The sequence below is a fragment of the Tamandua tetradactyla genome (assembly GCF_023851605.1).
Source record: "Tamandua tetradactyla isolate mTamTet1 chromosome 1 unlocalized genomic scaffold, mTamTet1.pri SUPER_1_unloc_2, whole genome shotgun sequence".
Lineage (NCBI taxonomy): Eukaryota > Metazoa > Chordata > Mammalia > Pilosa > Myrmecophagidae > Tamandua > Tamandua tetradactyla.
Window position 1 is genome coordinate 333,024 of NW_027518238.1, and position 12,588 is coordinate 345,611.

The following is a 12,588-nucleotide window of genomic DNA, read 5'->3' on the forward strand; positions in this document are numbered from 1 at the left end:
ATGAGGAATGCCGAGCTGCTTAGCTGTGCTACATTGCGATCTCTCATTTAAGCACCAGCCAATTAAGTCAAATGTCACTCATTGCAGCAGACATGCCTCCTAGCCGACTGCAGATGTAATAAGCAACAGATGAGGTTCAAGTACCATTGGCTTATGTCCACAGCAACAAGACTAGGTATGCCCACATGGCCAAGTTGACAACTGAATCTAACACACTGCTTTATTCATAGAACTTAGATACTTGTTGAATGAATAAATGAATGATTTATTCCAAGGCAGGGGTCATAAACTCAAAAGGCAGGTAACCTACTTAAGTCCATCAAGCTGGCTATAAAACTCTGGGGAGTGGTGGGGACTACAACATATGTCTCATCTAAAGGGAGTCAGCCAATTACCTAATGAGACTATGAATGAATACAGGGTGTGTGGCCAGGCCTCCTAACTTTTCAGAAGAAAAAGCTAAGCCTTTTTTTTTAAATGTGAAATCTGATTTTCAAACTTTGGCAATTAAAAGTTAAAATCTAAGTAGGACAACACTGTATACAAGAACAAACTAAGAACACCTATGATCCCTATCTCTGAACTGCTAGTTTGCCAAGAAGATTCTAAGAGAAATAACTCCTCTGGGAGAATACCACAGATTTGTATGACAAACACAAGTTTCGGTAATAAGAATTTGAGTCACTGGAGAACTGAAAGCAGCAAAGTTATATAGACAGACTGATGTCATTAATGGAACACTCTTGCAGCTTTGTGGACCTGAAGAAGGAAAGAGTGAAATCAAACTGAAACCAGATCAGTTAGATTATCCATCAGTCCAAGCAAGATCTCACAGTGATTTGGTTTGGGATTTTAACAGTGGAGGTGGTGAAAAGCTGCTGAAACCAGGATATATTTTCAAGGCAGAACTAACATATGATGGACTGGATGTGGGGTTTGAGGTAAACTGTGCAGTCAAGGAAGATTTTTCAGTTTGTGGTCTGAGCAAGTGATAAATGGTACTATTTACTGAGATGGAGCAGACATTAGGAGGAACAAGTCTAAGCAGAAATATAGTACAATTTTGGTTATACTAAACTTACAGTTTCTTTGATCATCCAAATGAAGGTTTCAAGAAGGTACTTGATAGAGAGTGGAAGTCAGGGGAGGAATCAGGACTAGAGAAACAAATTCTGGATTCCTTCAGGATATAGTTAGCATTAAAAATTACAGAACTAGAGAAAATCAATCTAGGAAAAGGGTACAGAGAAAAAAGAGAGGCCAGGAGTATTCCAAAGTTAGAGGAGCAAGCAAAGGAAACAGACTAACCAATGAGGTAGAAACAAATCCAAGAGACTGAGGTATCAAGAAGATGAAGAGGGAAAAAAAGTATCTCAAAGAATGGTCAACTGGGTCTAATGATGTTAACAGGATGAAAAGGTAGGGATGAGAAAATTGGATTTAGCAAGGTGGGTATCATTAAGGGCCTTAAGGCTAGTTTCTGTGTAATGGTGGAGAAGGAATGTCCAACTGGAAAGGAGAGTAAGTAAATTAACATCTCATTCAAGGAGATTTTTTTTGTGAAGGGTAGAAGAAAAGTGAGATTGTAGAAATAAGGAGGAATGGGATTGAGGGAACTTAGTTTTCTGTTGTTTTAAAGCAAGGGATATTAAAGCATGTTTATATGCCAGTAAGAATAATCTAGCAGTGAAAGAAAAACTAGTAAAGCAATATAAGGTTAATAATTGAAGTAGGCCAAGACAGGACAGAATCCAAAACACAGGGAGAGGCTGAGCTTAGATTGTAACAGATAACTTCATTTTAGGATAGAAGGCAGAGTATGTGGATACCAATGCACAGAGGTTAGCATTTCTGATGGGGAAATAAGATATTTCTGATTGCATCTAATGTTTCAATAAAGTGGAATGTAAGCTGAAGGGGAAGAGAGTTGGCAATGGAGGTCTGAGAAGTGAGTAAAAAACATGGAACAAATCACCTTAGAGACTAGGAGAGCAAATTCCCCACAGAAGTGTTATAAGACAGGATTGTCTAACAGCATTGAGTGCCCATCTGAGATTTACAGTCCTAAAATTAAAGTGAGAACAGACACACAGATGTGGGTTTTCTCTAGCAGCCTTCTGCTGCTTGGGTGTAAGCAAGGAGCAAGCAGATGGCTGTGCTTTTGCCAGATAAGCAACACAAAAGAGAAGAAGGGCAAGGGAGTTAAAGGTATTTGAAAGGGTGATTTCAGCACTGGACCATGAAAATGAGAACAGGCGAGGAATATAACAGAGAGTAATAAAGCAGCAAGACCCATGAACTGGAGGTCTCTGTGGCAATGAAAGATAGTATTAAGAGAATCAGATGGTTTGGGGAGTTAAGTACACTAGTGGGGAAGAAATGTGTTCACTCATTCTTACACCATTTTCTGAGTACCCTATGGTAGTTGGAACAGATATTGATAGATACTGATGATAATGGTAAAGTACAATCCCTGCTGTTATAATGCCTATGGCCCAATGGGAGAAGATGCTGTAAAAGGTAAAGCCCATATTCTTTCATTTACAATGCCTTTATACCACTTCTGAGACACAATTACAAGTCAAAGATATTCAGACTTCTATGAAACAATATTTAAAACAAGGCAGCCTTGCATAGAAATTTAGAATATTAAAGTATTTCCAATTATAACTGTAACAAGACACACAATACTCCAGTATTGAAAGAGAATGTGGTTCTGCCAAACAATAAACTAATAATGTAATATTATAATTTTTTTCAATCCATTCTGAAATTTAACTATTCAGATACATCAGATGAGATTTATACTGATGTTTAATGCTGCACTGTCCACTGTGGCAGCCACTCAGCTACTGAGCACTTCAAATGTGGCTGATTCAGACTAGACAAGATGTACTGAAGTGTCAAATACATATGCATACTTGGTACCAAAAAAAAGCAAAATATCTCAGTATTTTAATATTGATTATTAATTAAAATATTTTAAATATATTGGTTAAAAATATTAAAATAAACTACATCTGTGTACGTGTCTTGCATTCTATTTCTATCAGACAAGTGATGGTTTAGAAGATGAGATGAAGAATAAAGAAAAACAACCAATGAAGCAGGAAATCAGGGAAAAGGGGCCTCTTAAAATCCAAGTGAAGACTTTGCTTCCAGCAACAGAGAGATCAACAGTATTAAAAACTGCTGATAGATTAAGTCTTTGATGACCATAATGATAGTTTTGGTGGAACAAGTGTTCAAAGCCTCATTGTAATACATTTAACAGAAAAAAGCACAGAGGGTATGGACAACTCTTCTGAGGATTTTCTGGCTGAAAAGAACTGAGTTGTGGAACAGTATGTGAAGAACAATGATATGCCAAGGAAAGGTATTTCTTTTTTTTCAATTTGATTTGGAAGGGTAGTTTTAAGATAGAAGAAAATAAAACAAGCTATTGTTGATGAGAACGATCCAGTAGAGGGAAAATTTCATTATGCAAAGGATAGAGGGGAAGAACTGCTATAGCAGTATCTCTGAATATAATACAAGGTATGGGGTCTAATGCACAAGCAGAAGAGATCCCCCTTAGATAAGAGTACAGAGGTTCATCTACATCATACAGGGCAGCATCTACATTAACACAGGATGTGAAAAGACAGGGCACAGATAGGTGGGAAGAGTTAAGTTCTCTTTTGATTGTTTCTACTTATTCACTGTAACAGGAAGTTGGGCCATTTGCTTAGAGTGAGCATGGTAAAAGTGTTGGATGTCTGAAGAGAATGAGAGTACATGAACTAGGGAAATGTAATGATTGCTAGGCAGTACTCAAGGCCCATGTGAAGTCAGTGGCCATGAAAGCAGTACCATCAGTGTGAAAGTGTTCTTCTCCAGTCATAAGATGTGGAGATGTAAGAAGAGAGTAGGTGAAGAGTTGGATTTAACGAGGATGAGGTGCACCAAGCAAAAGAAGAAAGGAGTTGAAAGGACTGCAAGAGAGTTACTGCAACAATGGGAGAATTTAACTTTAGAAAAGAGGGACAAGAGGGCAATGACAGTACAAAGGTAACATGATCAATGGTGTGATAGGTTCTGGAGTCAACTTGGCCAAATGATTATGCCCAGTTGTCTGGTCAGGCAAGCACTGGCCTGATCACTGCTGCAGGGATGTTTCATGGTTCATTGGTAAACTGGAAGGCTGGTATATTAAGTCATCAGTCAGTTGACTGCATCTGTGGCTGATCATACCTGAGATAATCCAATCAGTTGAAGGTTTTTAAGGAAGAAGACAGACTCCTTCACTACTTCTTCAACCAGTGAGACTCTCCTGTGGAGTTTGTCCTGACCCTTCATCAGAGCTGCCAACTTCACAGCCTGCCCTACAGATTTTGGACTCTTTCATTCCCAAGGTTTTGTGAGACACATTTATAAAACTCATATTTACATCATCTCTCCTGTTGGTTTTGTTTCTCTAGAGAACATTGACTAACACAAATGGACTGAAATCCAAGTGGGGTTAAAGAACTTGACTAAAGACACCAGTTATTTAAAAAGAGGTGGTGATCAAAGAAAGGGATGCTTCAAACTGAGATTAAGGAATTCCAATTATTATTAATGAACAGATCTAAGAAATGGTCATCAAGGGGATAATTCTAAAAACTTTCACAGAGGAAAACATGGGTCACATATAAAGGGTCAGTATGGCCAATACTGGACTTAGAAGACAGTAGAACAATGCCTTCAAAGTTTCAAGGGATATTATTCTCCAACCTCAAATTCTATTACAACCAAACTATCAATCAAGTATAAGGGTAGGAAAGACGTTTCAGATATACTAGATATAAACAAAATCTCCTGCCCCTTCCCCCAGGAACTAGAGATGCTCCACTAAGAAAAGTAATAAATGAACAATAACAAAGGCATGGGATTTAAGTAACAAGGGATCTAACAAAGAGATAGAATGGAAATTCCCAGGAGAAAGGGGGAAAGAAATCTGGGATGACATCTGTGTAGTAGGCAAATGGTCCAGACTAAAGCTAGAAAAGGTGAAGTCTTCAGGAATAGCTTTTCAAAGATATAGACACAGGGCGGGCCGCGGTGGCTCAGCGGGCAAAGTGCTTGCCTGCTATGCCGGAGGACCTCGGTTCGATTCCCGGCCCCAGCCCATGTAACAAAAACGGAGAAACAGAATACAATAAAACAAGAAAATGTTTAAAAATGTTTCCCTTTCTTCCTTCCTTCCTTCCTTCTCTCTGTCTTTCCTTTAAAAAAAAAAAAAAAAAAAAAAAAAAAAAAAGATACAGACACAAATGACAGATTACCTGGTGTGTTTCACAATAATGGGGAGGAAAGAATTAATGAGTGATACAAAGAAAATTAAACAAACCAAAAAGAAGTGGCAGTTATTACCTCCATGAAAAACAAAACAAAACAAAAAATGTGTGAGAAAGATAAGGTAAGCATGCATTACTAGCTCATCTGTCATTAATATTTTTTACAATCATAATGTCAGCACTTAATAATGACAATCAAAAATTGTGAATGAACTATGTGGGGGTGGAGGGGGGGCATGTGAGGGAGTAACGTATGAATGTTAAATCCTTATATGCCATAGCTAAAAACTCTTAACTCCTAAATTCAGAAATTAGAATAAGCTTATTATCCTAATATATGGAAGCAAATAGTTGGAAAAAAGCTAAGAGAATTGAATACTGTTATGGAATGGGTAAGGGAAGAGCAAAGGAAAATTTTTCATTGTATGCCCTGGCTTTTTAACTACATATATTATCACTTTCATTAAAATACACACACACATCTTGTAGAAGTTTTCAAATTACAAAATGGAACGTAATCACATTACCTATTTTTAGGAAGATAACTGGAGAACAGAATAAGGAAAGAGACTGGGACAGAAACTCATAGGAGCCTAACTGAAAAAGTGACAAGGGCATAAATTAAAGCAAGAATAGAGAGAGAACATGTGTGCAAGAAAAGAATGTACATGTGCGAGACTGAGTGCACATGCTTAAGAGCTTCTGAAGTATCCATCTGAAACAAATTACTTGTTCATTAAATTGTAGACTAAAAGATATCAAGGAGACATGCAATTAAATGAGGATGTGACCCTATATTATAGGGACAATGATGCTAAACAGGACACAACTGGGTTAACTGACAGAAACAGAATATAGATGGTAGACTGGTATTATAGATTTACTGAGATTGATAACGGTAATGTAGTTCTGTAAGAGAATGCTTTATCCTTAGGAGATACATACTGAGGTATCTGGGGGAAGAGGATTATAATGCTTGCAATTTACTCTCTTAATGGTTCAGCAAAAAGAATACATACATACATATGTATATGCATATATACATGAGAGAGACAGTTCAAAACAGCTGAAAATGGTAAGCAGTATATGGTGTTGCACAGTTACTAGTAGTAAGTAACTAGTAGTTAGTTACTTAGTCTGAAATTATCCCCAAATAAAAAGTTTAAAATAAAATTAAAAAGAGAAAAACAATGTGTATAACATGCACATACACAGAGCATATGAGTGCCTGTTTTTCCAACCTTATTAACATGGTGTATTTTTTAAAAAATTAATCTTTATCAATAATGGGTAAAAAGTAGTATATCAGTTTAAATTTGCATTTCTTTTAAATGAGATTAAGCACCTTTTCATATGTTTAAAGCCCACCTTTTTGTGAATTATCTCCTAATTTCTTAATGCTTTTTAACACAAAATAATTCCTCTATATGGAATTTTGATGTGAAATGATAAAGCAACTTTCAAGACTATTAACAAATTTTTCCAGCTATATTTGTTAAATGAATCCTCTCCTTACCCCACTGATTTTTTAAAAAGTATTTTTATTGACAAATCTTCACACACATACATTCCATACATGTTGTACAATCAATGGCTCACAATATCATCACATAGTATGATCATTTTTTAGAACATTTGCATCACTACAGAAAAAAAAAGAAAAAAGAAAAAAGTCATATATACATACCATACCCCTTACCCCTCCCTCAATGGCCACTATTTCCATCTACCCAATTTATTTTACCCTTTATCACCTTCATTATTTATTTATTTTTATCCTCATTTTTTTACTCATGTGTCCATACGCTGGATAAAAGGAGCATCAGACACAAGATTTTCACAATCATACAGTCACACTGTAAAAGCTATATCTTTGTACAATCATCTTAAAAAAATCAAGGCTATAGGAACATAGTTCAACAGTTTCAAGTACTTCCCCCCCAGCCACTCCAGTATACCATAAACTAAAAAAAGATATCTATATAATGCATAATATTAACCTCCAAGATAACCTCTAGACTCTAAAATCTCTCAGCCATTGAAATTTCATTTTGTCTCATGTCTCTCTTCCCTTTTTTGGTCAATAAGGCTTCTCAATCCCTTGGTGTTGGGTCCTGGGCTTATCCCAGTTCTGTCTACATTGCCAAGGAAATTTATACCCCTGGAAGTAACAGCCCACGTAGGGGGGAGGACAGTGATTTTACCTGCAGAGTTGGCTTAGAGGGAGAGGCCACATCTGAGCCACAAAAGAGATACTCAGGGCATGACTCTTAGGCCTAATTTTAAGTAGGCTTAACCTATCTTTTGTAGGAGTAAGTTTCTTAGGGGTGAACTCCAAGATTGAGAGCTCAACCCATTGATTTGGTTGTCCCCATTCACTGATTTTGCAAATTATTTATTTCAAGTTTTATTAATATGTAACATAGAAAAAGGGTTATAATAAACTTTTAAGTATACAATTCTTTAGATTGTACAGCTTAAAGAATTGTTACCTAAGTATATACCACTGTAACCATCAACGCAGAACATTTTCAGTATCAGAGAAGATGATTTCATGCCCCTTCCAAATCATGCCCTGCTAATTTTTCATATCCTTTTTGGTACTCTGAGAATACTTAAACAGTTTGTATTCCTTCTCTCAAATTTTAATTCAAACTAATCTTTCCCTTCTTTCATCCAAATGGAAACTAATTTTCCATAACAAAACCAATATTAATTTTAAAAAATAGCTACATAACAAATGAGTACATAAAAAGTAGATATTATTTCATAAACAACTCACAAGTCATATTCAAATTTGGATAACCATATTGGGTATGTTTAATTATACTCAAATACATAATAAAAATTTAGAAAAACTTCACATATTATACACTAAACCATAGTTTGAGTCTATGATGTCTGTTTTGGATCAGCAACATTGTTAAAGAGAAAATTAGTTTCAACAAAAGGAAAATTAAACAAAAATAACTTCAAATGATATCACACTTTCACTTAGAATTTTTTAAAAGTTACTTTTTCTTAAATTTTTTTATTGGATAGTATAACATATATACAAAGCAAAGGAATACAAAAGCAATAGTTTTCAAAGCACTCTTCAAAAAATGGTTACAGGATAGATCCCAGAGTTTGTCATGGGCTACAATATGATCCTCTCATATTTTCCCCTTCTAGCTACTCCAGAATATAGGAGGCTAGAGGGCTTACATATTTTTTATCATCACAATCAATTATTTTCCTTTGTGAAAAATAACATACATACAAAAAAGCTATAAATTTCAAAGTACAGCACCACAATTAGTTGTAGAACATATTTCAGAGTTTGACATAGGTTACAATTTCACAATTTTAGGTTTTTACTTCTAGCTGCTTTAAAATACTAGAGACTGGGCGGGCCATAATGGCTCAGCAGGCAAGAACGCTTGCCTGCCATGCCAGAGGACCCGGGTTCAATTCCTGGTGCCTGCCCATGTGAAAAAAAAACATACTAGAGACTAAAAGAGATATCAATTTAATGACTTAGCATTCATATTTATTTGTTAAATCCTATATTCTCTGTATAACTCCAACATCACCTTTGATTTTTCCACCCCTCAATTTACAGGTGTTTGGGCTATGGCCATTCTAAATTTTTCATATTGGAAGGGTCTGACACTAATATGGGGTAGGGAGATGGAATTATCTGATGTTTGGGGAGACTGGGCTAGGTTTCAAGATTTATCTGGACCAGGAACCCATCTGGAGGTTGTAGGTTTCTGGAAAGTTACTCTAGTGCATGGAACCCTTGTGAAATTTTATATATTGCCCTAGGTGTTCTTTAGGATTGGCTGGAATGGTCCTGGTTGGGGGTTGGCAGGTTGTGATAAGTAGTAAGGTCTAGTTTTGCCAATGTCTGTCTCATGTACATTGGTGTTCCTTGATTGGGAGCATAAACATTTATGATTATTATATCTTCTTGGTGAATAGACCCTTTCATTAGTGTATAGTGTCATTCTTTGTCCTTTATGATATCTTTACATTTAAAGTCTATTTTGTCCAATATAGTATAGTTACTCCTGCTTTCTTTTGGTTACAACTTGTGTGGAAAATCTTTTTCCATCCTTTCACTTTCAATCTATTATAAGTATTCTTGTGTCCAAAATGAGTTGTGTATGCAGCATATAGTTGGGTTATGTTTTCTAATCCATTCTGCCAATCTGAATCTTTTAATTTGTGAATTTAGTCCATTAACATCCAAAGTTATTACTGAAAATGTGTTTCTTGAATCCACCGTCTTTTCTTTTTTATCTGTCAGATCTATATATTCTTTTCTCTCTTTCTCTTTGTATTCTTTAAATTACCCTTAGCAGTACTATTCCATTCTGTGCCCTCCTCCAGACCTCCCTCGGCTGTCTTTTTTTTTCCAGCTGGCAGAACTCCTTTTAGTATTTCTCATAGGGCTGGTCTCTTGTTGACAAATTCTTTCAAGATTTCTTTGTCTGTGAAAACTTTAAACTCTCCCTGAATTTTGAAGGACAATTTGGCTGGGTACAGAATTCTTGGCTGGAAGTCTTTCTCCTTCAGGATCTTGAATATATCATAAATTATATCTTGCCTCCAGGGTGCTAGCTGATGAATCTGAACTCAATCTTATTTCGTTTACCTATACAGTAGATTGTTTTTCTCTTGCCACTTTCAGCATTTTCTGCTTCTCTTCAACATTTGACAGACTGATCAGTACATGCCTTGGGAAAGTTCTACTTGAAATTATTCTGTTTGGAATTCATTGGGCTTCTTTGACTTGTATATACACATTCTTTATGAGTATTGGGAAGTTTTCCCCCCAGTATGTTCTCAACTACTTTTCCTAGCCCTTTACTCCTCTCTTCTCTTTCTGGGATACCAATGGTTCTTATATTTGTGTGCTTTGTTTCATCTATCACTTCCCTGAGATTCAATTCAAATTTTTCCATCTTCTTTGCCATTTGCTGTTTGAATCTTTGAAGTCACTTATCCTGCCCTCTATATAACTTATTCTTTCTTCTGTCTCTTCAAATCTGGTGTTGTGTGCCTCTAGTATGTTTTTTATTTGGTCAACAGAGTCTTTATTTTCTGTGATATCTGCTATTTTTCTATTTATTCTTTCAAATTCCTCTATGCTCTTTTACTGTCTTCTTGAGCTCATTTATGTCATTTGTTATCCCACTTATTTTATTAAGTAGAGTTGTATGAATATCTTTGATAATGTGTTTCAATGTCTGTGTCTCCTCCGGTGTCTTCATTTGGTAACTATGCAGGGCAATATCTGTCTGCATTGTGATATGCTTAGTGATCTTGACTGATTTACTTTGGGAGTTGATTTCTCTCAGTAGTGTAAGGCCTTGTGTTTGTAGGATGCTTGTACAGTAGGGAGCAGGGTAAAGGGTGGGGCACTCAGTTGGTGATTTGTTTCAGGGCAGGTATAGGTACAGGTTGGGAATGTACACTGATGCTTGTGAATGTGTGTGCCCCATGGCCAGGGAGAATGTAGCTGTGTAGTTGCAGGAGGCATAACCCTGGTGTGCACTGGTCTAAGACATGGGCCCTTTGTGAGCATGTGTAGAGCTGTGGCAGCAGGTTGGCATTATGCCTTCATGGATAGGGGGCAGATGTGACCCAGCTGTGCAGGTCAGCACTTTTCAAAGCTGGGAAGTGCGACTGAGGGCTGTGCACATGCGTGGTTCTAGGACTGCTGCAAAGTGCAGTTCCCAGAACTAAATGATGTGATTGGGGGCTCATGCACATGGTGGGCCTAGAAATGAATAAACTGATGCACAGAGCTCATGGGGGTGGGGTGAGGCTGTGTGACACTATGGGAAGGAGGTGGGGGTAACCTGGGTATGGAGGTTAGTGCCCACAAGCCTTACACACTGGCAACAGCCTGCAGGGAACAGGGAGGAGGAGGTAGTACTCGGGAATGGTGCAGGAGTGGTAGGATGAGCTGCACTTGGGGTGGGGGGTGGGGCAGGTACGTGCACTGGGAGCTGGTGGGCTGGGGACACCTGGAGCACAGGGAATGGGAGCAGGTGAAGGGGTTCAGGTGCGTGGTGTGTGGGGTAAGTTGCCAGTCATGGGGCTATGCTGCCGGAGGATAGCTCATCCAGAATGCGGTCTGGCTTACTTCCTAGTACCTAATTCATATCCGTGCACTACTGTAGGCTCTGCACCAGGCTCCAGCTTTCTGCCTCTCAGCTCCTTGACCTCTGCAACCAGGGCTGCTCCATGTGGTGCAGTACGCTCTCCCAGGTCAGACGCACTCTTGAATCGCTGCCTCAGTCGCCCTTCTGCCCCTTTTCTAACTTTTCCATGGAGCAGGGCTAACCTTGAGCTATATTTGGCCATATTCCTGGAAACCCTAAACCTTATTTTTTACAAGTAGGGGTAAAAAAAAATCCATGTCTAAAATCATGAACTTTCTTGGGGTCAGATACTTATTTAGAAGTAGAGGAAAACATTTAAACCCTAAAATATTTTGCATATCTCTGTTTTCCTTAGCTCCCTCTTATCCAAACACTGAAAGCACAGCACTTCTGTGTTAAAATTTATAAGAGACATGAGGACAGAGGCTGTCTCTTCTATTTTCTTTGTGAATCCCAATATCCAGAACAGTACTCTGTACATAATGTATACTCAATTAATGGTACTGACAGAAAGAAATAGTACTAAGATGGAAGTCCTTTCTTGGAGAGAAATGGATTTCCTGAGCCAACATATTTGTGAACAACAGTAGTACCACTTTTTAAAAACTGTTTTTAACTATAAATGTGGAGACAAGTACATATCATAAAATTGTTTAAAGATGCCATGGTGAATAAGGTGATCAATGAACTTTAGGAGTTCTTACATTATAAAATCTTACCTCTTCAAAAACAGCAGCTTTATTTACTTTTTCCCTTGTAATGTCACTGATTTTCAAGATTCCCAGAGCAAAAGCTTTCATGGCAGGATCTTCTATGAAGTCTGGATTATGAATGTAAAGGCACATAAATACCATCTGTGCCAAGGAATGGCCTTCTAACCACGTTATCTACAAAGAAATGAAGAGTGAACTTGTTCATCTCAACATTATTCAAACATCAGAGTGCCCCAGATTCAAAGAAATATGATTAATTTCGAGATTTAAAGAGGAATAAATGTCAGAAAAGACAAAAGTGGTAGAATTAACTTTTAAGAATCATATACCATAAATATGATTAGCTATCTATCTTTCCATAGATGCAATTCATTTAAAGACTAATGAAATCAGAGTGCC

The 12,588-nt window shown here is 37.3% G+C and overlaps 1 protein-coding gene across 4 annotated transcripts in view; it reads right to left on the reverse strand.

The window, feature by feature from the left end:
* LOC143672703 (N-alpha-acetyltransferase 35, NatC auxiliary subunit-like) overlaps nucleotides 1-12,588 on the reverse strand; it is a 133,519-nt gene that overhangs the window by 3,433 nt on the left and 117,498 nt on the right. For all 4 annotated transcript variants that reach the window (XR_013169949.1, XR_013169950.1, XM_077147256.1 and 1 more), the window contains one exon: nucleotides 12,196-12,363. Coding sequence is in view for 2 of the 4 variants with exons in the window: in XM_077147256.1 (XP_077003371.1) it covers nucleotides 12,196-12,363 (168 nt within the window). In the remaining 2 variants the exon portion in view is untranslated. The remainder of the gene's footprint in view (nucleotides 1-12,195; nucleotides 12,364-12,588) is intronic.